The 24,206-nt window shown below is 40.2% G+C and overlaps 2 protein-coding genes and 2 pseudogenes across 2 annotated transcripts in view; 2 read left to right on the plus strand and 2 right to left on the minus strand.

Annotated features, from left to right (window-relative positions):
• LOC106582972 (4'-phosphopantetheine phosphatase) overlaps positions 1-10,584 on the minus strand; it is a 28,838-nt gene extending 18,254 nt beyond the window's left edge. The window contains exons 1-6 of the mRNA XM_014166617.2: positions 10,213-10,584; positions 9,717-9,799; positions 1,216-1,424; positions 956-1,139; positions 780-872; positions 346-499 (exon numbers count right to left, since the gene is read on the minus strand). Of these exons, the coding sequence (XP_014022092.2) occupies positions 346-499; positions 780-872; positions 956-1,139; positions 1,216-1,424; positions 9,717-9,799; positions 10,213-10,345 (856 nt within the window). The 5' untranslated portion in view covers positions 10,346-10,584. The remainder of the gene's footprint in view (positions 1-345; positions 500-779; positions 873-955; positions 1,140-1,215; positions 1,425-9,716; positions 9,800-10,212) is intronic.
• Positions 10,585-12,214: 1,630 nt separating this feature from the next.
• LOC106582937 (transcription factor HES-5-like) lies at positions 12,215-14,830 on the minus strand (annotated as a pseudogene).
• A 1,445-nt stretch (positions 14,831-16,275) lies between these two features.
• LOC106582970 (transcription factor HES-5-like) lies at positions 16,276-17,693 on the plus strand (annotated as a pseudogene).
• A 3,699-nt stretch (positions 17,694-21,392) lies between these two features.
• On the plus strand, positions 21,393-22,806 carry LOC106582968 (transcription factor HES-5). The gene is made up of 2 exons (XM_014166614.2): positions 21,393-21,533; positions 21,654-22,806. Exons 1-2 carry the CDS (start codon positions 21,471-21,473, stop codon positions 22,095-22,097), a joined length of 507 nt encoding a protein of 168 aa, XP_014022089.1. The 5' UTR covers positions 21,393-21,470; the 3' UTR covers positions 22,098-22,806.
• The last annotated feature ends 1,400 nt before the right edge of the window (positions 22,807-24,206 follow it).

Genomic DNA, 24,206 nt, shown 5'->3' on the forward strand with positions numbered 1-24,206 from the left:
TGAAGTAAGTACGTACAGTGTTGGTTTATGTATTGGCAGTTTGTGACCGGTATTACTGGCACTACATGATACACATGAACGATCTAATAGAGTGAATTAGTTGCTTTTTTTGCCATGGCTGGCTGCCTCGTCTACATTTCTCAACAGTAACAATAACCAACCAGCCTACAGGGGACAAGGTCACAGTAACTGGGTAAGAGGTCATCAATCAGTTAGTGCTCAACAGGAATGTAGCCTACATTACAGTAGATAGCATGCCAGGGAGTCTGCTCCTGAAGACAGTACCATGAAAAACATGTCATGGGGTAAAGAGTAAAAGTACTGCAAATGCTCTATTCTCTTTACCTTTGTCAGGAGTAGCAGATTTTCCAAAGCTGCTTGCAATAAGGTCCCCAGTCAAGCCCAAGGACCCATAAGATCCCCCGTAGATGTCTTTGACCAGCATGTCAACATTTGTGTGCTGCCCCTTCGAGGCCAACTGAAGGAGTTCATCAAACCTCTGTAGGAGGGGAGAGCAGGTCATGGGAGTACAGTAGTTTTAAAAAAAGTGACTTTCACCCAGATAGCTATTTTGTAACCACCCTATTCAGAACAAGAGTTTAAGTACACAGGGCAGTCTTCCAGATAATAAAAAGTAGCAGTAAGGTCAACTGGCAAGATAATAGGCAAGAACCAACAGAAAATAAAAATGTAAATTTAAGTTAATTTGAATAGCTTGACCAATTAAAAAAAGGTTACTGGGCTTGAAGTCTCAGCATGGGGGTGAAGAGGGGTTTTACCTTTGTTTTTGTGAGCAGTGCTCCAAGGCCCCAGAATGTCCCACCACCTATGGAGCTTCCTCCAACACGCTCAAATGTATCCTCTGATTCAACCTGTTTGGAGAAAGATTGTTGAATTAATGGTTAAGTCTACATAGGCCACGTCACACCAGATCTGGAGTGTCAGGCATTGGTACCTTGAAAATGGACACCCCTGAGCCGATGTTGATGAGCAGGTAAGGGAAGATGTCAGGGTGAGTGTTCTGGAAGCGGAACTCAGAGTCTGCATGCTTGACATAGACAAAGGCCTCATGGGTGATATTCCTCAGCACAAAGTTGCAGCCCTTGATCAGGCATGTCATTTCATCCTCCTTGTCCACCCTAATCAAAACAAAGAATAGCTACATTATAATAAGCAAAACCTACTGGTCGTGGGGTCTTTAAAAATAAAACTCACCTGAGTTTCAGTTTCTTCTCTATGAGATCTTTAAACTTGTGAGCCCCTCCACCGGTGGCTTTGATGACTTTGGTGTCAGTGTTGACCAGGTGGTCTTTGATAAAGTCCAGGCATGTTTCGATATAGGCATTTTCAAATTTGATGAAGTGAAGGCGAGCCGACACCTCCTCCTGCATAGAGATCTCATAGAGGGGGTCACCCTCAGTCTCCTAGTAAAGAGAAGAGACACAGTTGAGACCAGGCCAGCACTGCAGACCACCAGGGCAACCTGAGTGGTCTCAGTAAGACCTTTAAGTCTACACCTTCACTGTCCCAAGGTACAAACCTTTTTGATAGGGATGCACGATATCAGTAAACATATCAGAATCGGCCAATATTAGCTAAAAATGCCAACATCAGCCCGATGTCTAGTTTTACGCCAATGTGAAAACCGATGTCAAAGCTGACGTGCATACCTATATATCGTAGGTAGATGACGTAATGACGCCATGAAAAATATAGCGCTACATGTGCAACACAGCATTCCTAACCTAGCCCACAATGTCTGCTGTGTGGATAGAGCAGTCAAGTAGTCATTTGAAAGACTAAGAACATTTCAGCGAGACAACTCAAAGGGGAAATCCCTTAACACCAAGATAATGGAATTCATTGCCCTTGACAATCAACCGTTCTCCGTTGTGTATGATGTTGGCTTTCGCCGACTGGATCGAGCACTGGCACACACTACCAAGTAGGCTCTATTTTTCAGATGCTGCCCTACTGGAGTTACACAGCATCCATGAGCTACTTGATATGGGCATCACTGCTATTAGCTTAACGACTGACATTTGGACATGTGATGTCAGCCCCATGAGCATTATGAGTCTAACAGCACATTTGTTCTACGAGGATTTCCTACTGACTAAAGCTGTATTGCATGCTCAAGAATGTGCTCATTCTCATACCGCTGCTGCCATTTCAATGGCATTTGAGAACATTCGAACAACTGACTCGAGAAATAAGCTCAACTGTGTCTGCAGCAGAATTGATACCCTGTCATGGCCTGCTCAACAAAAATGCCAACACAGACCATCGGGTTAACTTGGAAAAGTACTCTACTAGAGGCTGTGAACAAGCGATTCGGTGGCATTCTCTGAGCCTCTACTGTGTCACACCATGCTCAATGCTAGGTACAAGGACCGCTACTTCGATGCAGACAAGAAACAGAGTTCACGTGAAAACTTCACTGCTTGATATGATGAAATCCTGGTTGAGAACAACAAAACAGCATAAGTGAAAGAAATCGGTTTTGATTTTGTTTTACTGGTAATTGGGACATACGTAAATGCCAACAAAATAACTTTTTGGTCAGTGTGTATGTGTGGTTCAACTATTTAACTGTACTAGAACGCTTGAAAAGGCCGCAAACAATTTTAATATTAGTATCGTTTTTTTTGGCAAGGAAAATATTGGAATTGGCCCAAAATTTAATATTGGTGCATCCCTACTTCTTGATGCCCTAGAGCATGAATCGGTAGCCTATATGTGTCTACCGCAAAACCCACACGGAAGCGATCCCCTACTGGCTTCTCTCCAACTAAAACAAGCTTGATTAGTTTACATTTCTGTAACTACACACACACACTTTTTTTTTTTTTATCATCAGGTAGACCCATCAGAGACCTCAGACAAGAAACACAGTTCAGTCTGCTTAGTCCTCCAGGCCTAAACACTGTAATAACACTTCATAGCTGAGCACTTTGGCAGCAAATCCCTTTATCCCCTCATTGAGCACTGACATTTGATGTTATTGTTGCTGAGTAAATGGCTTAAATAGTTGGACGCAAGGGGGGGGGGTAAAGGGATTCAAAAAAAGATACTGACCACACCGCCCGCGTGCGAGAGCATTGCAAAATAAAATGTACCCTCTACACTGCATATGGAAAGTATTCAGACCCCTTGACTTTTCCCACTGTTACATTACAGCCCGATTCTAACATGGATTCAATTGTTTTTTCCCCCGCGTCAATCTACACACAATATCCCATAATGACAAAGCAAAAACAGGTTCAGAAGTTTTTGTAAATGTATTACAAAAACTGAAAAATCACATTTACATAAGTACTCAGAACCTTTACTCAGTACTTTTTTGAAGCATCTTTGGCAGCGATTACAGCCATGAGTCTTCTTGGGTATGACGTTACAAGCACGGCACACCTGTATTTGGGGAGTTTCTCCCATTCTTCTCTGATGATCCTCTCAAGCTCTGTCAGGTTGGATGGGGAGCATCGCTGCATAGCGATTTTCAGGTCTCTCCAGAGATGTTCGATTGGGTTCAACTCCGGCCTCTGGCTTGGCCACTCAAGGATATTCAGCGACTTGTCCCGAAGCCACTCCTACATTGTCTTGGCTGTGTGCTTAGGGTCGTTGTCCTGTTGGAAGGTGAACCTTCACCCCAGTCTGAGGTCCTGAGTGCTCTAAAACAGGTTTTTAAATCATGGATCTCTGTACTTTGCTCTGTTAATCTTTCTCTCAATCCTGATTAGTCTCCCAGTCCCTGCCACTGAAAAACATCCCCACAGCGTGATGCTGCCACCACCATGCTTCACCGTAGGGATGGTGCCAGGTTTCCTCCAGACATGACGCTTGGCATTCAGACCAACGAGATCAATCTTGGCTCCATCAGACAATATAATCTTGTTACTCATGGTTTGAGAGTATTTAGGAGTCTTTTGGCAAATTCCAAATGGGCTATCATGTGCCTTTTACTGAGGAGTGGCTTCTGTCTGGCCACTCAACCATAAAGACCTGATTGGTGGAGTGCTGCATAGATGGTTGTCCTTCTGGAAGTTTCTCCCAACTCCACAGATGAACTCTGTCAGAGTAACTTAACATTTTCTTTGTAGAAAATTTCTCACTGATACGAAAGATACTTGTGTGTGTGTGTGTATATAGTGTATGTGGACACCCCTTCAAATTTGTGGATTCAAGCCAAACCCATTGCTGACAGGCATATAAAACTGAGCACACAGCCATGCAATCTCCATAGACAAACATTGGCAGTATTATGGCCTTACTGAAAAGCTCAGTAACTTTCAAAGTGGCACCGTCATATGATGCCACCTTTCCAACAAAGGAAAGCCCTGCTAGAGCTGCCCCGATCAACTGTAAGTGTTGTTATTGTGAAGAAATGTCTAGGAGCAACAATGGCTCAGCCGCGAATTAGTAGGCCACACAAGCTCACAGAATGAGACCACTGAGTGCTGAAGTGTGTAGCACGTAAAAATCATCTGTCCTCGATTGCAACACTCACTACCAAGTTCCAAACTGCCTCTGGAAGCAACGTCAACACAAGAACTGTTCATCTGGAGCTTCATGAAATGGGTTGCCATGGCCAAGCAGCCGCACACAAGCTAAGATCACCATGCGCAACGCCAAGCATCGGCTGGCTTTTGAGTAAAGCTCGCGGAAAGCGGAAAAGCCTTCCCAGAAGAGTGGAGGCTGTTATAGCAGCAAAGGGGGACCAACTCCATATTAATGCCCATGATTTTGGAATGAGATGTTCGACGAGCAGGCAAACATTTAATATATATATATATATATATATATATATATATATATATATATATATATATATATATATATATATATATATATATATATATATATATATATATATATATATATATATATATATATATATATATATACTACTTAACCTTTATCTATGAAATTTCCTGCCAACAGGCAAAATGTTTTTATCACTTAGTATATTTATTTTGGGATTCCACCCAGTAAACGTAATTTGCCCAATGTCGCGTCATGGTAGTTTCAAGATAACTGGGAACGAGGCCAAATCATGACTAGGGTTGTAAAGGGTCGGAAATTTCTGGAATATTTTCTGAATTTTTCCAGATATTTTTCATGGGATGTTAAGCCCTGGATTTTGCGGATTTTTGCTTAAATACATCAACAACAAAAAAGTTAGCTTATAACAGTGAACATTTTTTTTTGTGGATACACAAGGCAATTCTAGGTCTTGTGGCATACTTTGGTTAAACTATCCCCAATTCAATGGAATTGCAACCCTCTGCAAGCACAGTGCATTCTTCCATCACATGTACAAATGATTCTCAAGATCTTGCCATTGAGCCCACATTACTACACTGTCTGAGCCAAGGACTACATGCTTTCTGGTAAGTTTTGATTACAATACCGGGTGGGGTGAATATATTTTATGACATACATGATTTTTTGTTAACTAGTCATTTCTGCTAGTTCATTTTTGCAGTCATGTGGGTTGTAGCACGCCTGCTAACTGAGGAGTGTTAATTCACCTGTTTCCATACATGTTTCATTTTTAAAACATTTATCTTACAAAGAAGTTGTTTAATCTAACTGCTGAACTATTTATCTGTACATGGAATTGCATTTTATTTTTTTCCTAATCTTTACAGGAAAATGACACGGGCACTATCTGATGTGTGGAGACATTTCACTCCAGCTTATGTAGAAGGAAAAGCTGTGTACATTTGCAAATACTGTGCCAAAATCATATGTGAAGAATGCAACAAAGATGCAGAATCATCTGGTAAAGTGCATAAAGTTCCCTCAGCGCTCACAACAAGCAACCTCTAACAATTCTCCCTCTACATCTATTCGAGGTGAAAATGATGAATCAGACACCTTATCGATAGCAACAGCTCATGGTCCTCCTGGAATCAGAAGTTTTTTTGACTCAATGGAGGAACATAGATAAACGCTGATAAATGTCTTGCTCGAGCTGTGTATGCAACTGGATCACCTCTAATGCTCACAGGCAATGTGTATTAGAAGAGATTTCTGAATGTTCTTCGCCCAGCACACACCCCTCCAACCAGACATGCTTTATCTACTGAATTGCTGGATGCAGAGTTCAAGTGAAGGTCAAGCAAATCATAGGGAAAGCAGACTTGCAATCATCTTTGATGGGTGGTTGAACGATCAAGGAATAGTTAACTACATCATCTCCACCCCTCAACCAGTATTCTTCAAGAGCACAGACACAAGGGACAACAGACACACCGGTCTCTACATTGCAGATGAGCTCAAGGCAGTCATCAATGACAAACCACAGAAGATATTTGCACTGGTGACAGACAATGCAGCAAACATGAAGGCTGCTTGGTCTAAGGTGGAGGAGTCCTACCCTCACATCACACCCATTGACTGTGCTGATCATGCATTGAATATGCTCCTCAAGGACATCATGGCACTGAAAACAATGGATACACTAAAAGAGAGTCAAGGAAATGGTTAGGTATATGAAGGGTCATCAAGTTATAGCAGCAATCTACCTCACCAAGCAAAGTGAGAAGAATAAGAACACAACATTGAAGCTGCCCAGCAACACCCGTTGGGGTGTTGTCATCATGTTCGACAGTCTCCTGGAGGGGAAGGAGTCTCTCCAAGAAATGGCCATATCACTGTCTGCCGATATGGACAGCCCCATCAAGAGGATCCTCCTGGATGATGTATTTTGGGAGAGAGTGGTAAGCAGCCTGAAACTCCTGAAACCTATAGCAGTAGCCATTGCACGGATTGAGGGAGACAATGCCATCCTGTCTGATGTTCAGACTCTGCTTGCAGATGTAAGAGAAGAAATCCATACTGCCCTTCCCACTTCAATGTTGCTCCAAGCAGAGGAAACTGCAGTTCTGAAATACATCAAAAAGCGTGAAAACTTCTGCCTGAAGCCCATACATGCCACAGCGTACATGTTGGAACCCAAGTATGCCGGCAAGAGCATCCTCTCTGGTGTAGAGATCAACAAGGCCTATGGTGTCATCACTACCATGTCTCGCCACCTTGGCCTACATGAGGGAAAGGTTCTTGGCAGTCTGGCGAATTACACTTCCAAAGCAAGGGCTTTGGGATGGAGATGCAATATGGCAGTCGTGCCAACATATCTCATCAGCCACCTGGTGGAAGGGACTTTGTGGCTCTGAGGCTCTTTCCCCCGTTGCCTCCATCATCCTCCAAATCCCACCAACATCAGCTGCCTCAGAGCGCAACTGGTCATTGTTTGGGAACACACAGACCAAAGCACACAACAGGCTGAGCAATACAATGGTTGACAAATTGTTGGCCATCCAGGCAAATTTGAGGCTTTTTGAGCCTGACAACGAGCCATCCTCAACAAGGCTGGAAAGTGACAGTGAAGATGAGGCCTCAGTCTGATGTTCAAGAGGTGGACATTGAGGAGGTCCAGAGAGAAGACATGGAAGCCTGAGAGGAAGACAACCAAAGCTTTAGTGTCTAAACTATCATTTTACAAATGTATGTTGAAAACGTTTTTGGGAGACGCGCTGGATCATTGGGGATCATTCTAATTTTCCCTTTTGTAGTTCAGTGAACTCATCCCATGTGAAGAGTCAACTCAATTAAAGTTCAATTCGTATCTACATTTTATATTTTCTTTCTATTGGAAGGATTTAATCATTTGCAATTATGTCTACTTATGATAAGGTAAAAGGTTTATGTTTCTGTCTCCATATGATATGGTAAATATAGCCAATGCAAAAAACGTCTACATTTAAAATGGTATTAATTTGCATATATTTCTGTTAATTCCCATGGAAAGTTTCCACCTCTGAATATTCCCCAAAATGTGCAACCCGAATCATGACATCAGTGATCTTCACGTCAAAGCTCTAGAAAAATTCTAAAGATTTTTCCCAGTCGGAAGTCTGAGATTTCCCAGTTCCCACAGCTTAATTTCATACATGCACATTTTTATCAACTTTCACTCTCCTCGATTATCTTTGACCTTTTTCAAAAGGAAAGAGGACACAGGAGTTGAGCAAATCTAACAGGGAAAAGGCCAAGCTCTTATGTACCGTATGTCCTCTGCTCCATTGGACCTCAGCGCTGCAACCTGGTTTTAGAGCATTTCGTATTATTCTGTACATAAATCTAAGACACTACATTTAGTATAATTTGTTATGTTTTGTATGGTATGTACTAATTTGTGGATGATCATCACACGTCGTATGATATGTTACGATTTTCTGTCTAACGTTAGCTAGGCTAGGGGTTAGGGTTGAAGCTAATTTATGATGACCATGCAGCAGCTTTTAGGGGTTAGGGTTAAGTTTAGGGAAAGGGTTAGCTAAAAGGGTTAAGGTTAGAGTTAGGGGAAGGGTTAGTTAACATGCCAAGTAGATACAAAGTAGCAAAAAAGTAGTAGAAAAGTTTCTAATTAGCTAAAATGCTAAAGTTATCCATGATGAGATTCGAACTCAATGTTCCCCCTAATTTGTTTTGTCACGGAGTAAATTTCAGGTCTGCTGAGCACCAAATTGAACTTTGTGAAAATTCTGTGCAACTTCTGGCGCGCGATTGTGAACACCTTTGGCTGTAATCAGCTTTAAGTTAGTTATAACAGTGACCAAGAACAATACTGTGGCAATTTGATCATAATGTAGGCCTTCCAGAGTGGCCAACCATCAAAAACCATAAAGAAAATGTATCCCATAACATTTTAACATGGAAATATCTGTTCTATCATTCAGCCTACAGTAGCAGCCAATGTGTGGTGTTCAATGTAGGTCTACATTCCATGAGACTTTTGAAAAAAACATGCAGGGCTTGACATGAACCTGTTTATCCACTTGTCCTTCAGACAAGAAGGTAACTGAAAATGTGTTGTTTGATGCAAGAAACCACTTAACAAAATAAAATGCATCATTATTCCCATACTACTACTAAGCTTATTCAAACCTGTCTCAAAATACAACACAGGCCCTTTAAGACAAAGAAAAGCTCTTTACCTGACTCGCTTTTCAAAGACGTCTAGAATTGCACACGTATTGTAGGAAGCAATCACTCTCCCATTGCTGACTACAAATTATCCATAACTGTTAAAAATTCACTAACTAGCAAAGGATATGAACAAACGTGCACACGTCGCTATAAGTAGCTCTCGCTTTGATCACAAAACAAGTGCATCACCTCATGACCGCTCATGCTGTAAAAACAGTCCAGTTCAAAATAAATGGCACAGATCCTGCTGCAGCACTGGTTGGTTATGGCGCACCGGTATGCGTAGAGTACGGACCTGAGTCTTGCCTGGCAATGCAATAGAATCCTACTCCAATGCCTTCTGCATACAACAAAATCTCTTGCATAGTTTGTTTTGTTATGTTGCATTTAAAGTAGCTAATATTGTGTTGATTCGATCACAATCCCCACAGTAAAGGAACGACGATAGTGTAAACTAACGGGCCAAACTCTAGAAAGTTGGGTGAAGTTCAATCTCGTGCTTCTCTGCGTGCGCGGTAGTCGCTGGGGAGCTGCTTGCACTTGTGCAGCTTAGAGGGAACATTGGTTGCTTAACGTTCCTGTTATATGGCCACCCATCCACCTACTGTCTTATGTAACCAAATTTTGGGTGTCCCTGTTGTACATATACTATGTTGCGTCTAGTCTGACACCAGGCTGAGTGTACTGACAGTGTTCCAACGTTTATGTATACCACCTACCTTTGCAGTATGGTCGAATGACCGTACTTTCGCTACTTTGTGTTGAACAGTGGAGTAATAGGCGAGTTTCGTCAGAGATCCACCTGTTAGGAAAAAAAACGTTCTTGAGATAATTGATCGTAGTAGCTACCTAGTTAGCATGGAATAACATGTCAGACACGTTTGACAGCTCAGCCACTTTGGCTCAGTGGTAAAAATTAACTTAATTAGCTAGACAGTTGAGAAAACTGCAGCTAAATTGGCCCATAAAAATGTTAATTGCCACTAGATAACATGTATGTCTGTAGCAGGCCAGTGGCGCTAAAATAACTTCGAAGCAACAGGTACTTAATTTAGTTAATCTAAACACTGCAGTGTTAGCTAGCCAGACAGAACGACAACACGTCGCTGCTTGCTAACCTCTCGTGAATGCCTGGCTGTGTGTGTTGTCAAAGTAAGAAGCCAACTGAACATATTCAAGTAGCGATAGAAAATGCAACTTAGTGTATAACGTTACCTATGTCTATTGCGAACCTCTTTGCATTTTCCAAATTCCTGAAGATCTCGTTGGGTGGAAGAGTTATGCTTTTATCCATGCTGTGACTACTGTCCACTCTTTCACATCCCGCCGCCATCTTGGAAGTAGACATTGTGCGGATTCGATTATGCTGAGCCCGTGACGTGAACGGGCAGGATGAGCGCCTATCTCAATCGAATGCTTTTCTGCGCCGCTCGTAGCCTGGCTGACATGACCCACTTGACTACAGCTCCGTCATGTTGTCAACAAGGCAGCATGGTGCATCGTCCATGGCCCGGCTCCACCAGGCGGCAAAATGGTTCTTAGACCCCTCAGTTGAAAAGTTTTAGTTTTATGTCTCTATATAAAAATAGCAAAAAAGTTAAAATGACTTAGTGACAGGGTGGCGCAAAATCCGAAAATACGCTGTCCTGCGTCAGCACAATAGACAGTGCTCTTTTCCATAAAACGTGTTTTATTTTTCAAACTAGCTTTCATTGGGAAGGTAGATAAAGCGTTTTTATATTTAAAAAAAAACAAAAAACTTTTGCATGTTAAAAAATAGAACCCTACTCATTACTCCACAAGGACACCTGGCTCACTCCCTGGATTTAGCCAGCTTCAAAACGAATGCATTCAACTTTCACAGTCCCTAACCAGGCGCCGGGCCCAGATTAATCAAATCCCCTCATTGGTCGTGTTCCTCTGCTCAGACGTTGCATGCATCAACCAATGGGCACATTCCTCTGCCCAGCCTTTGCTGACGCATACCAGATCGTACAACGCCTGGATAGGTATTGTACTTATCAGCTAACCACATCATATGTTATAGCAATGTGGTTCCCGACCGTTGGTTGATTCATGCTAACTCTGAGCAGGGTATGCGACCTATCACCGACTGTGTCATCATTGCTATAAGGTATGATGTGGTTAGCTGATACTTAAAATACCTATCCAGGCGATCTGGCAGGCGAAGCAACTACCTAAGCAGAGGAGTGTGCCCATTGTAACAGACGTGTTGCGCAATGACGTTCAGGTAGCTATGAAACATCGAAAATCCCTCGATGGAAAAGGCTGCGTTCCAGAGCTTAGACGTTGCTGATGCCTGACCGATCATACAACGCCTAGATCTGTATTTTAAGTATTAGCTTAACCACATAATATGTTACAGCAATTTGTCAGTCGAAGACACATTTGCCTAGCCTTTGCTGTGGAACGCGTTCAGCAGGACGCAACGTTTTGGAACATTCAGATGCCTCTCTGAAATGTAGAATAAGGAATCACATTGGCTCTATCCATGGCATTTCTATCTGCAACATTCAATAACGTTTGGCAACTGAACATGGCCCTGAACTTCTGTGATATTTGCTTTAGGAAATCTCTCGTCTTCTGTGATATTTGCTGTAGGCCTACACATAGGTGAACACTGTGAAACTATTTTGTACACATTTGATGAGCAACAAAAATCATTATCATATCATTATCACTACTTTTGGGATATCTGTACTTTACTTTACTATTTATATTTTTGACAACTTTTATTTTGACATAAATTCCTAAAGAAAATATGTACTTTTTACTCCCATACATTTTCACTAACACGCAAAAACTCGTTACATTTCGAATGCTCAGACAGGACATCAGTATGGTCCAATGCATTCACCTATTAATATAACGCTTTGTCATCCCTACTGAGTCTGATCTGACTAACTAAACACAAATACTTGGTTTGTAAATTATGTCTGAGTATTGGAGTGTGCCCTATCGGTCCATAAATAAATGTAAAAAAAGAATTGTGCCTTTAATATTTGCTTATATAAGGAATTTGCATTTACTTTGACTTTTTACATGTACTCTAGTATGACAATGAAATACTTTTTCCCACCACTGTAATTTGTAATAATTTCTCTTTTAGGCCTAGGCCTACACATTATTGAACTGAAATATAGGCTGTCATAGCAAAGAGGAGAAAATGTAACTAAGTAAAGAACAAGAAAAAGTATTTCATTTGGTTGATTTTGAATTTATAAAAAATGTACTCAATGAGACACATTGTGCAAAGTGATTAAACATCACACACAGGACTTGGAAAAATCTCCAAGTCATACTCTGACAGAGTATGGGCTGCCAGACAATAGTATGGGGGATATAGGCTACATTAACTGTCTTTACAAAAGACATACTGGATTGTTGAAAATAGCAAGAGTTTGGAGACAGTTTTCGTCAATCTGCAATAGACACATTCAGGTAATGTTTTATAATTTTTACACAAAACATAAAACAAAATTGACAAGTTTGATCTTAAATCAGTGTATTGCTTATCACAGAGTGATGATTACAGGTATAATACCCAGCTTGGGTAAATATTCATCATGGAGGAACAGTGATGCTGTAGCTTAGGTCCATCATTATCAAATGGATAACTAATACATGTTTCATATAAGATGCTCAATACAATGTAAATAAAACTATATTAGTACACAAATGTAGTGGAAACAATTGCTTATTCTCTAAGATTTGACCTTAAAACAGATCATTAGACAATCACCAAAAGTTTGGGTAACAGTCCTCATAGAGGACTTGCTCATGAATAACCATTCAACATAATCAACACACTTTAGAAAACATAAAGGTTACTCATTATATAATACCATCACACTACAAAAATGTAGTTTTCATAGTATGGATCATTTTCTTAGAAAAACTTCTTCAGTAAAACTGAAATGAACAGTCTCCATCAGAGCAAGACTTTTAGAAACTCCTGCATGAGCAGAAGATAAAGAAGATCTCTTCCTATTCTCATTCATGTCCATGACAATCATACCATTATTCTTAGACCAACGTGATCCATAGGTTTTCTTTATGAGTGGAGCTCCAGTCTGTAGGACTCTACCAGGGCCTCCAATGGACGCTGCTGACTGGACTCTTCTCTTTGCTGATGCCTGAGCCAGGTCACTCTCCCCGTCTGTTCTTATCACAGGATGGCTGCAGGCTCTGGAAGTGGCTCAGCAGTCTTCTCTGGGATGTGTCTTCACCTCATCCTTGGACAAGAAGCGTGCAATCTCTTGGACACATCTGGAGTAACCCTGATTGACAGGTGCTGAGCATGAGGAGGAGCTCACTCGCTGGATCTGTTGCCGTCCTCTCAGGAAGCAAACTCATTTTCAGGATGTCGGCTTTCTCCAGCTTGAAGTCAGGCTGCTGATTGAGGATCTCTGGACCCAGGAGAGACTTGAGCTGCTCAATGCTGCTGTTGATACGATCTCTGCGTAACTTCTCCACCACTGGCTTTCTTAGTTGCGAGAAGAGGAGGAGTGTGAATCTTGAATCTTCAATTTACCTTTTTGGTCAGTCAGATGCTCCTTATAGTAGATCATTGCTGAAGTGATTGTAGGCCCCATGGCTGGATCCCTGTGCTGTAGAGATCTCTGTGTAGAGTTATTTCTACTGGCTTCATCTCTCCTATATATAGTCCCAAATCTGCATATGAAAGTGTGTGTATTGGGCTTGTTGGAGTTTCTCACAGTCTGTAGCCAATGGGTGAGCTTGGGAGGACAATAAGTGATGTGGAGCTGCCACATGCTCAGTGTTCCTATTGCTGGGGGACAATGGTCACATCTCAGTGGAACAGGTGGAGGGGTGGTGGGTGATGGAGTGACTCTCAGAGCGCTGTGTGAATCAGGGAAAGTGGTGACCCCCAGATCTGCTGCTAAATGTTGGGATCAAAGACACAGGCATTGATCCCACAACTTACATACGTGTGAGATGACACATACCTTTAAAATACTGCTAGGCTACTCATAATGTTGTAACTTTACCTGAAAGCTGTTTGAGACAGTACTGATCAGATTGGAGTCCTTTCACACTTGTCCGTCTGTATCAGACGACCTTCCAGGTAATGTGACTCCATCAGAGTGCTGCAGCTCTGAGGTGATGATGACCTGTCTGTCTGTCTGTCTGTCTGTCTGTCTGTCTGTCTGTCTGTCTGTCTGTCTGTCTGTCTGTCTGTCTGTCTGTCTGTCTGTCTGTCTGTCTGTCTGTCTGTCTGTCTGTCTGTCTGTCTGTCTGTCTGTCTGTCTGTCTGTCTGTCTGTCTGTCTGTCTGTCTGTCTGTCTGTCTGTCTGTCTCGTCTGTCTGTCTGTCTGTCTGTCTGTCTGTCTGTCTGTCTGTCTGTCTGTCTGTCTGTCTGTCTGTCTGTCTGTCTGTCTGTCTGTCTGTCTGTCTGTCTGTCTGTCTGTCTGTCTGTCTGTCTGTCTGTCTGTCTGTCTGTCTGTCTGTCTGTCTGTCTGTCTGTCTGTCTGTCTGTCTGTCTGTCTGTCTGTCTGTCTGTCTGTCTATCTATCTATCTATCTATCTATCTATCTATCTATCTATCTATCTATCTATCTATCTATCTATCTATCTATCTATCTATCTATCTATCTATCTATCTATCTATCTATCTATCTATCTATCTACAGGCGCAGGTTTCCCAGAAGTCCCAGGCAGCACCCTTCCCTCCTCTGAGTTTCACAGCACAGCTGGCTCCCTGCACAAAGCTGAGTGTGCCCCAGTCACATGCCCTCTTCTCTCTGGTGCTGGGAGCCACAGAGACACACGGCTTCCCACACTTCTGCATGCAGTCTGCTGAGCCCTGACACACAATAGAAGTGTGTCTGCTATCACAAAGACCCACTGCATGGCAGGAGGGGTTTGAATAGATGTTGTTGGGGTTCCCAATACATTCCAAATGCATCCCTCATCCTCTTTCAGCCATCGATTAATATCCTCAATAGTTTCTTTATATTCAAATTCTGAGATGGCTCTCTTATTAATTTATCCTTTGAAAGCGAACATGTGAAACACTTTATTTTAAAAAGTACTTTCATCATTGATTTGTTAACATTTCTTGTGACTGTTTCATAGTTACATTCCAAATTCTATGATGAAAATTAGCCGGCTGGCTAATACGGGCACTTCTACAGTAATGTTGATTAAGTGCAATGTCCATCTAAAACTAAAATGCAATTAAGTAAAGTAAACATTTCCACTGTCTTCCATTGTTTCTCATTAGTCGTAAATGAGATTGCCACCACTGTTTTGATGCAGTGGTGAATGTGACGAATGTTCCAACAACTCATGTGACAACATTTACCTCAGGTCAAAATGTTTGTGTTTGTCTATTTCCTCATTGAGAAATATTGTACTCATGAGCTTTAATCCCAAGGGCATGTTGGAAACTGCTTGTGTAGAGATTAATTAACATTTAAAATGTACACTTCTATTGTTTATTTGAAGGTATCGCAATGGGCAGAGTGTGGGAAAGCTCTAGAGAGCAGAGACAGTTCATTGTCTTTCATTAGTCCCACCAGCACCTGTGAGTCTCAGTGGGGGAAAAGAGACACTTCAGGAAGTGAATGAAGCAACAATTAATATAATGAAGCAATATAATGAAGCAACAATTAATATTAATATAATGAAGCAACAATTTATATTACCTTATAAATCAGTACATTTATTGAAAAAAGAAAATTAATGTTTTCTGAATCATCTGAACAGCTAAACAACATGGCAGTTATAATAGTGGAAATAAGTTGTTGAATTCGACTAATTTGGCTATATGAGCAGGTATTTGAACCCATTCAAAGTGCCTTACATTGGATTGCATTTTTTACAATGTCAGAACAGTAATAATTATCTAAAATGCAAAAACCTAAAATTATTTTATGTTTTATTGAAAAGTATTTGAGTCAATCTCACATATGTAAATTGTGATGATGAGCGTGTGCTCTGTCAGTGTCATCGATCCCAAGATCTGTGGGTCACCACTTTCCCAGAGTCACACAGCGCTCTGTGTCACTCTCCATCACCCCCACCCCTCCACCTGTTCCCCTGAGACGTGACCATTGTCCCCCAGCAATAAGAACACTGAGCATGTGGCAGCTCCACATTCCTTATTGTCCTCCCAAGCTCACCCATTGGCTACAGACTGTGAGAAACTCCAACAAGCCCAAGACACACACTTTCATATGCAGATTTGGGACTATATATAGGAGAGATGAAGGCATTAGAAATCAGATTCACTTTCTACACAGAGACCTCTAGAGCACAGAGATCCAGCCATGGCACCTACAATCACTTCAGCAATGATCTACTCCAAGGAGCACCTGACTCTGACAAACAAGGTAAATTGAAGATTCAAATTCAAGGACATTTATTTACTTTGATGGATGGTTTATTTGTTTCAATAATGCCATATCAGAATAAGGTTATTAATGACTCTCCTCTTCTCTTCTTGCAGCTAAGAAAGCCAGTGGTGGAAAAGTTATTCAGAGATCATAGACTTCAAGTTGGAGAAATCAGGCATCCTGGAGCTGACAGTTTGCTTCCTGATACGACAACAACAGTACAAGTCAGTGAGCTACTCCTCATGCTAAGCACCTGTCTGTCAATCAGGGCTACTCCAGGAGTGTCCAAGAGATTGGGCACTTCCTGTCCAAAGATAAGGTGAAGACACATCCCAGAGAAGACTGCCGAGCCACTTGCAGATACTTCAGCCATCCTATGATAAGAACAGAAGGGAGAGTGACCTGTCTCAGATGAGTCCCCCAGTCCAGCACAGCATCAGCAAAGAGAAGAGTCCAGTCAACAGCGCCCTCTGGAGGCCCTGGTAGAGTCCTACAGACCGGAGCTCCACTCGAACAAACAAAATGGATCATGTTGGTCTTACATTAATGTTGTGGACAGTAATGACAATATAAAGAGACATAATCTTTTGCTTATGCAGGACATTTAAAAGTTATGTTTTGATTGTGTTTATTGTTTTTTAATTAATATGTGAAAAAGCCTTCCCAATGGAAGTTCATATTGATATGACCTTTTTTATTTTCCTCTGTGAGGAAATATCATCACTTTTCATGTAACATGAGTATCACGTAAAGTTATTCTTACTATGTAAGACGAAATTCCTTAATCTGTTAAAGATGGTTTATAATCTGCATTGTTCAGAAAATGCAAAACAACCACAAAGGAACAATTCATTTCATAATATTTTTGATGTTTTTGTGTGAATTTATCTTCTTCGAAGATTTGTCTTGAATTATCATTCATCATTGACCCATTATAGTCTATTTATTACCCACATTGGGTGAGCAAGCACACAAAGAATGTTTAAATTCTTGAATTATGCAACACTATGATTCTGTGAAGGAATTTCAGATAATATTTTCTTGTTTGTAACTTACAAATCTTTAATTGATTTGCTTGACATTCAAAACTGTTTTTTTGTGATGCACTACCAATGTTACAGCATTGAAATGCTCATATCATATTGAGATATGTATCTGTAAGAAATGCATTTGTTTGTAGTTGCTTCTATGGAGATTTTGTATAACCCACACTCTGATGTGTCTTTAAGATGTTTTCAAGCAATTGTAGGAATGTTTCATCACAAAATTAAGAAGAACTATTCTATATGAAAATAAAAGAAATCATTCAATGTATCTGATTGTTTGTGTGTTTTTTTCAAAATCCTATATTTTGCCTTAGAGTCCAAGTACTGATCATTTGACATCCTAAAATCTTAGATCCAAGGAAATAAAGATGCAATGGCTTATGAACGTCATCAATAAATATATGATTATCCAGTAGTTACAGTACCTTCAGAAAGTATTCATACCCCTTGACTTTTTCTACATTTTGTTGTGTTAAAGACTGAATTCAAAATTGATTAAATAATTTTTTTCTTCACCCATCTACACACAATACCCTATAATGACAAAGGGAATACATGTTTTTAGACATTTTAGAATATTTTTTGAAAATGAAATGCAGAAATATCTAATTTATTTTACATAAGTATTCACACCCCTGAGTCAATACATGTTAGAATCACCTTTGGCAGCGATTTCAGATGTGAGTCTTTCTGGGTAAGTATCTAAGAGCTTTGCACACCTGAGTTGTACTATATTTGCACATTATTATTTTTAAACAACTTCAAGCTCTGTGAAGTTGGTTGTTGATCATTGCTAGACAGCCATTTTCAAGTCTTACCATAGATTTTCAAGACGATTTAAGTCAAACTGTAACCAGGCCACTCAGAAACATTCAATGTCATCTTGGTAAGCATCTCCAGTGTATATGTGGCCTTGTGTTTAAGGTTATTGTCCTGCTGAAAGGTGAATTTTTCTCCCAGTGTCTGTTGGAAAGCAGACTGAACCAGGTTTTTCTCTAGGATTTTGCCTGTACTTAGCTCTATTCCGTTTCTTTTTATTCCCAAAAACACTCCCTAGTCCTTGCCGATGACAAGCATACCCATAACATGATGCAGCCAACACCATGCTTTAAAATATTAAGATGTGATGTGTTGTGTTGGATTTGCCCCCAAACATAACGCTTTGTTTTCAGGACATCAAGTTAATTTCTTTGCCGTATTTTTTGCAATTTTACGTTAGTGCCTTATTGCTAACAGGATGCATGTTTTGAAATATTTGAATTCTGTACAGGCTTCTTTCTTTTCACTCTGTCATTTTGGTTAATATTGTGGAGTAACTACAATGTTATTGATCCATCCTCAGTTTTCTACTATCACAGTCATTAAACTCTGAAACTGTTTTAAAGTCACCCGTTGCCCTCATGATGAAATCTCTGTGCGGTTTCTCTGGCAACTGAGTTATGAAGGATGCTTGTATGTTTGTAGTGACTGGGTTTATTGACACACCATCCAAAGTGTATGTAATAACTTTACTATGCTCAAAGGGATATTCAATGTCTGCTTTTTTTTAACCCATCTACCATCTACCTTCTTTGCGAGGCATTGGGAAAATGTCCCTGGTCTTTGTGGATGAATATATGTTTGAAATAAACAGCTCGACAAGGGGACCTTACAGATAATTGTATATGTGGGGTACAGAGATGAGGTAGTCTTTCAAAAATCACATTAAACACTAGTATTGCACAAAGTGAGTCAATGCAACTTAAGATGTGACTTGTTAAGCACATTTTTACTCCTGAATTCATTAGGCTTGTCGTAACAAATGCGGTGAATACTTAATTGAACCAAGACATATCAGCTTTTAATTTTGTATTAATTAGTCAACATTTCTAAAAACATAATTCAACTGTGACATTATGGGGTATTGTGTGTAGGCCAGTGACAAAAAATCTCAGGCTGTAACACACAAACATTTGGAACAAGTCAAGGGGTGTGAATACTGAAGGCACTGTATGTGATATTCTGTGTTAGTGAATTTAGTTGAGGGTTTAGAGGTATGAGATATGTATCACTAGCAAACCTAGGTTCAAACTTCAAATATATGTGTATTTGATTATTTGTTATTTAAATACGTACTTTGATGCATGGTAGATTTTCTAAGTGTTTCATAAAAATAAAGCTTATTGATACCCTCATCATAGTCAGGTGGGCAGACACAGAGTAAGTATCCTTCTTTGTCTGGGACTCAACTGCATAGCTAATGTGATGAGTAATAAGACACACTTCTGTTCTTCCATTGAAAGCAAAGCAGTCAATGGGGAGAGTGTGGGAAACCCAGGAAAACTCATTCACAGAGCCTCTTTGGGACAATAGACTCAGACCCCTACATGGGGGAGGGCGGGGGGGGGGGATTAAGGGATAGGGAGAGGAATTTTGATTGTTATATTTCAGAAGCCTAGGCCTATGTTTAGTAAATGTTCACATAATTTCCCAAACCAAAAAAAGTAAATAAAGTGTCTGGTGAAAATCATAAACTTCATAGTCTTATTTTGAAATGTATTGTTACAGTCCTTATACTAATGCTAATGAAATAAGGCCAATAATAACTTGCTGTATGGTTAACCCTTCAGGATTTTTTATTAAACTTGTTGCTTCTTGTATAGGCTACCGAGACTATATCAAATAATCAATTAGTCAAAATATTTGTGTTTACCATCATCTAAATTGACAAATATCTAAGAAACAAACTTAACCCCAGGGGCTTGATGGGAACTGCTTGTGTAGAGACAATCCCATTTAACAAGTCATACTAAACTGTGATTTGCCTATTTGGTTCCGTAATTTTTTTTACACTATTCCTATCTTTCTGGAAGGAAATCTTATTATTTTATGTCATCATTTGCAAAAACATCAAATGTTTCCTTTAAAATATAGCTATTGTCTAGGACAAAGAGAATCAATATCAGCTTAAATACCATTTAGAAAACAGATTGAATTGCAGACATTGACTTGGACTAACTTGGATACATGGTCTGTACCTATAAGAATATGTGTTGAATCAGCCAGTGCAGGAGTTTCCCTCCAGAATCCAGATGGTCTGTGATGTCAGAATCTGTCTATTGTACAACACAGATCCAATAGCCATCACTAATGGTCCACTGAGCACCTTTTGTAGTGCATTGATCACAGCACACAGGACTTAGTGTGGGAAACTCAGATCAGCACTCTACTCACACTGACCACCAGGCTTAAGCCAGAGGACACATCTGCTACCTCTGGACTTCCGAAACTGGAAGTGTATTCCCTCCACTCTGAATAATAGGAAAATAATTGCAACATTTCTCTCAAATAGTTATGAGAAACGATGATGAAGTCATTCCAATATCGATCTACATTTTGCTCATGTTGCTATTTTCTCTGTCTACTATAAGAATTCATCCCATTATGCTAATTATGCTACTTCATGATAATGAAAAAAACATTTAGCATGAATAATTATGAATGAATCTCAAACGTGTACAAACTTTTTATGGATAAAGCAAACACGCAAACAAGCTAAAATACTGAATTTGCACAGAATTTGCAGGAAGCCATTTTTCTATTCAGGATAAGAAATAAAGAGGTCATATTCATAATGCAGTCACCAAATACAATACGGTAGGCTATGAATCTTCCAATAAAATGAATAAGAAAGCAGTGTAAGTTTTAATGCAGAAGATATGTGTCAGTCCCGCACGAGTAAGTTTTGATGATGAGAGTGTGCACTGTCTGTGTCATTGATCCATTAGGCAGCAGATCTGGGGGTCACCACTTTCCCAGAGTCACACAGCGCTCCGAGTCACTCTCCATCACCCACCACCCCTCCACCTGTTCCCCTGAGATGTGACCATTGTCCCCAGCATTAAGAACCCAAGCTCACCCATTGGCTACAGACTGTGAGAAACTCCAACAAGCCCAAGACACACACATTCATATGCAGATTTGGGACTACATATAGGAGAGATGAAGGCATTAGAAATCAGATTCACTTTCTACACAGAGACCTCTACAGCACAGAGATCCAGCCATGGCACCTACAATCACTTCAGCAATGATCTACTCCAAGGAGCACCTGACTCTGACCAACAAGGTAAATTGAAATTACAACTTGCTTTATGATTCGTTCCTTGATAATAGTTGTCATCTTTTTATCAGACCTCTGATATATTTTAGAACAATGTTATAAATGACACTCCTTATTTTTTTGCAGATTAGAAAGCCAGTCGTGGAGAAGTTACGCAGAGACCGTATCAACAGCAGCATTGAGCAGCTCAAGTCTCTCCTGGGTCCAGAGATCCTCAACAAGCAGTCTGACTCCAAGCTGGAGAAAGCAGACATCCTGGAGATGACAGTTTGCTTCCTGAGACGACAGCAACAGTACCAGCGAGTGAGCTCTTCCTCCTGCTCAGCACCTGTCAATCAGGGTTACTCCAGGTGTGTCCAAGAGATTGTACTCTTCCTGTCCACGGATGAGGTGAAGACACAGACTCAGAGAAAACTGCTGAGCCACTTACTGCTGGACTTTCAGAGCCTGCAACCATCCTCTGATAAGAACAGAAGGGAGAGTGACCTGCCTCAGCTGAGCTCCCCAGTCCAGCACAGCATCAGCAAAGAGAAGAGTCCAGTCAACAGCGCCCTCTGGAGGCCCTGGTAGAGTCCTACAGACTGGAACTCCACTCTCAAACAAGCACAATGGACCATGTTGGTCTAAGAATAATGTTATGGATGTTAGACAGTAATGAGAATAGGAAGAGATCTTCTTCCTCGTCTGCTCAAGCAGGACATTTCCAACTCCACATTACTGACGATTTCATCCTCATTTTCTGCATTTGCAGGAGTTTATACTATAAGTTTTAGTTTTAATGAAAAGGGCATTTAACAATGTCAGTATTTTAATTATCCTCTCTTGATTACAAGAGCATCAATTGAATCTTCTGGTTTTATTTTCGTTTCACGAATAAGATTCTGTTTCATTTTTATAAAGTGAATATATTTTGTATTTTTCCCTGTGGGGAAGTTTAAAAAAATAATAATTTATGAAATGGTGTTCACTGTCTTCCTAGTGGAAAGACTAGTGAGCAAATGTAATTCTTATTTGTCCTGTTTTGATATTGATATTAAAACATGCAAACAGTATCATATGTCATAATTATAAAAATGATATTTGCATTTAAGCCAGAATAAGTTACTTCCTCTCGATTACGAGAAGAGTTAAAACATGTGTAATGGTTTGTGTCACTATGTGAGTTTATAAGTATCACTCGCCTTCCGAGAAGTTATTGTCAAGCTTGAAAACATGTTTTCAAAATGAATGTAAATCTTCAAATCAAGTCGATGCGAATAAAAACAATCATCGAAAACAATTCTTATGTTTGTTTGATTAATTACACTCCATTGAAATTTCAAATGTCTAAATCTTTAAAATTATTATTTATTCCCCCCCCCCCAAATTAGTAGCGCAGGAAATACAGAAATTCGTATGCTGCCTATTTCTTGTGACTACAAGCGAAAATATACAGTAATATAAATAATTCAGAAAGCTAATTATTTATCATGAGAGGGCAGTGGCGATTTTAGCATGTAAATCTTGGTGGGGCAAACTCCCCACTTTATTGCGTGCCAGCAAAGCCACTACACAACACAAAGTAAACAATACATTAATTGCACTTTTACCGTGACCAGTGGGGATTTTAGAATTTGAATCTTGGTGGGGCAAACTCAAATAAATATTTTGTATGCATGCCAACAAAGCCACTGCACAACACTAAACAACACATACATTGCACTATAACGGGGCCTACATGAAGCTGTCCCAACAGCAGAGCTTTCTTTCCAGCATCATGGAGTGAATTCTTACCACTGCTATCCCAGGCTATCAAGCAGAGCCTTGTCTGTGAAACAGTTCATTCAGCCTCTTCATTGCCTTTTAAAAAACATCGCTGATATGGCTGACTTGCTTAAAGAAATGTGATTTCTATTGACATTTGAGATGTACAAACTATGTACATAAGGGGACTACGAGAGAATAAGAGGCAATCTGTCATTTTGAATAAGACATTAATGAGCGAGCTAGGACGGACGTAGTCAATATAACTATTTGTTCAGCACTTTTGAAATATACAGCGACAGAATTCAGAACATGGGCCGTTTTTACAAAATTCTCCCTGTACACCAAGTCAGCACCATAGGATAAATAAAGGGGTCATATAAACAGACAATGAAAGCTCTTACAATATTTGCTGATTACATTTCTCTAAAACAGGCTATAGGCTACATGTTACCACCAAGTCAGAACAGTAGGCTAAGTTATTAGGGGGAAAGGGACCAAATTATTAGGTTGAGGCACATGGGCTATTAACAGTTTACTACACAACCAGTGGTGACCCGTTATTCAGGGCAGGTGGGGCTCTTTTGAGACTCACATTTTTGGCACGTCACATATCAATTTGCAAACAATGTAAAAAAAAAAAAAGATTTCATTGAGTTAATAAAGCTGCGTACAAACATGGTCTCTTTTTTGCTACTGTATACATATCTCTCTGGCATATTACATAATTTATGCTGCAGGGTACAATACATTTTTGGACTCACCTTGTTGTGCTGTAATCACTTGAACAGGAAGGTGGCATAGAGGTCCTTGTGGGAAAATTTAGTCATCAAACTTTTTCATTAAAGTCTGGCATTCTCTGGATTTATGGTGCTTTCAAGACAAACGGGAACTCTGAAAAAAAACAAGGTAAAATCATGATGTCAGTGATCTTCA

The sequence above is a fragment of the Salmo salar genome, chromosome ssa22 (genome assembly GCF_905237065.1).
Source record: "Salmo salar chromosome ssa22, Ssal_v3.1, whole genome shotgun sequence".
NCBI lineage: Eukaryota > Metazoa > Chordata > Actinopteri > Salmoniformes > Salmonidae > Salmo > Salmo salar.

Coding starts and splice junctions, on each gene's coding strand:
- LOC106582968 (XM_014166614.2), top strand. CDS start 21,471: ATGGCACCTACAATCACTTCAGCAATGATCTACTCCAAGGAGCACCTG. Junction 21,534..21,653: donor ACCTGACTCTGACCAACAAG/GTAAATTGAAAT, acceptor ATTTTTTTGCAG/ATTAGAAAGCCAGTCGTGGA.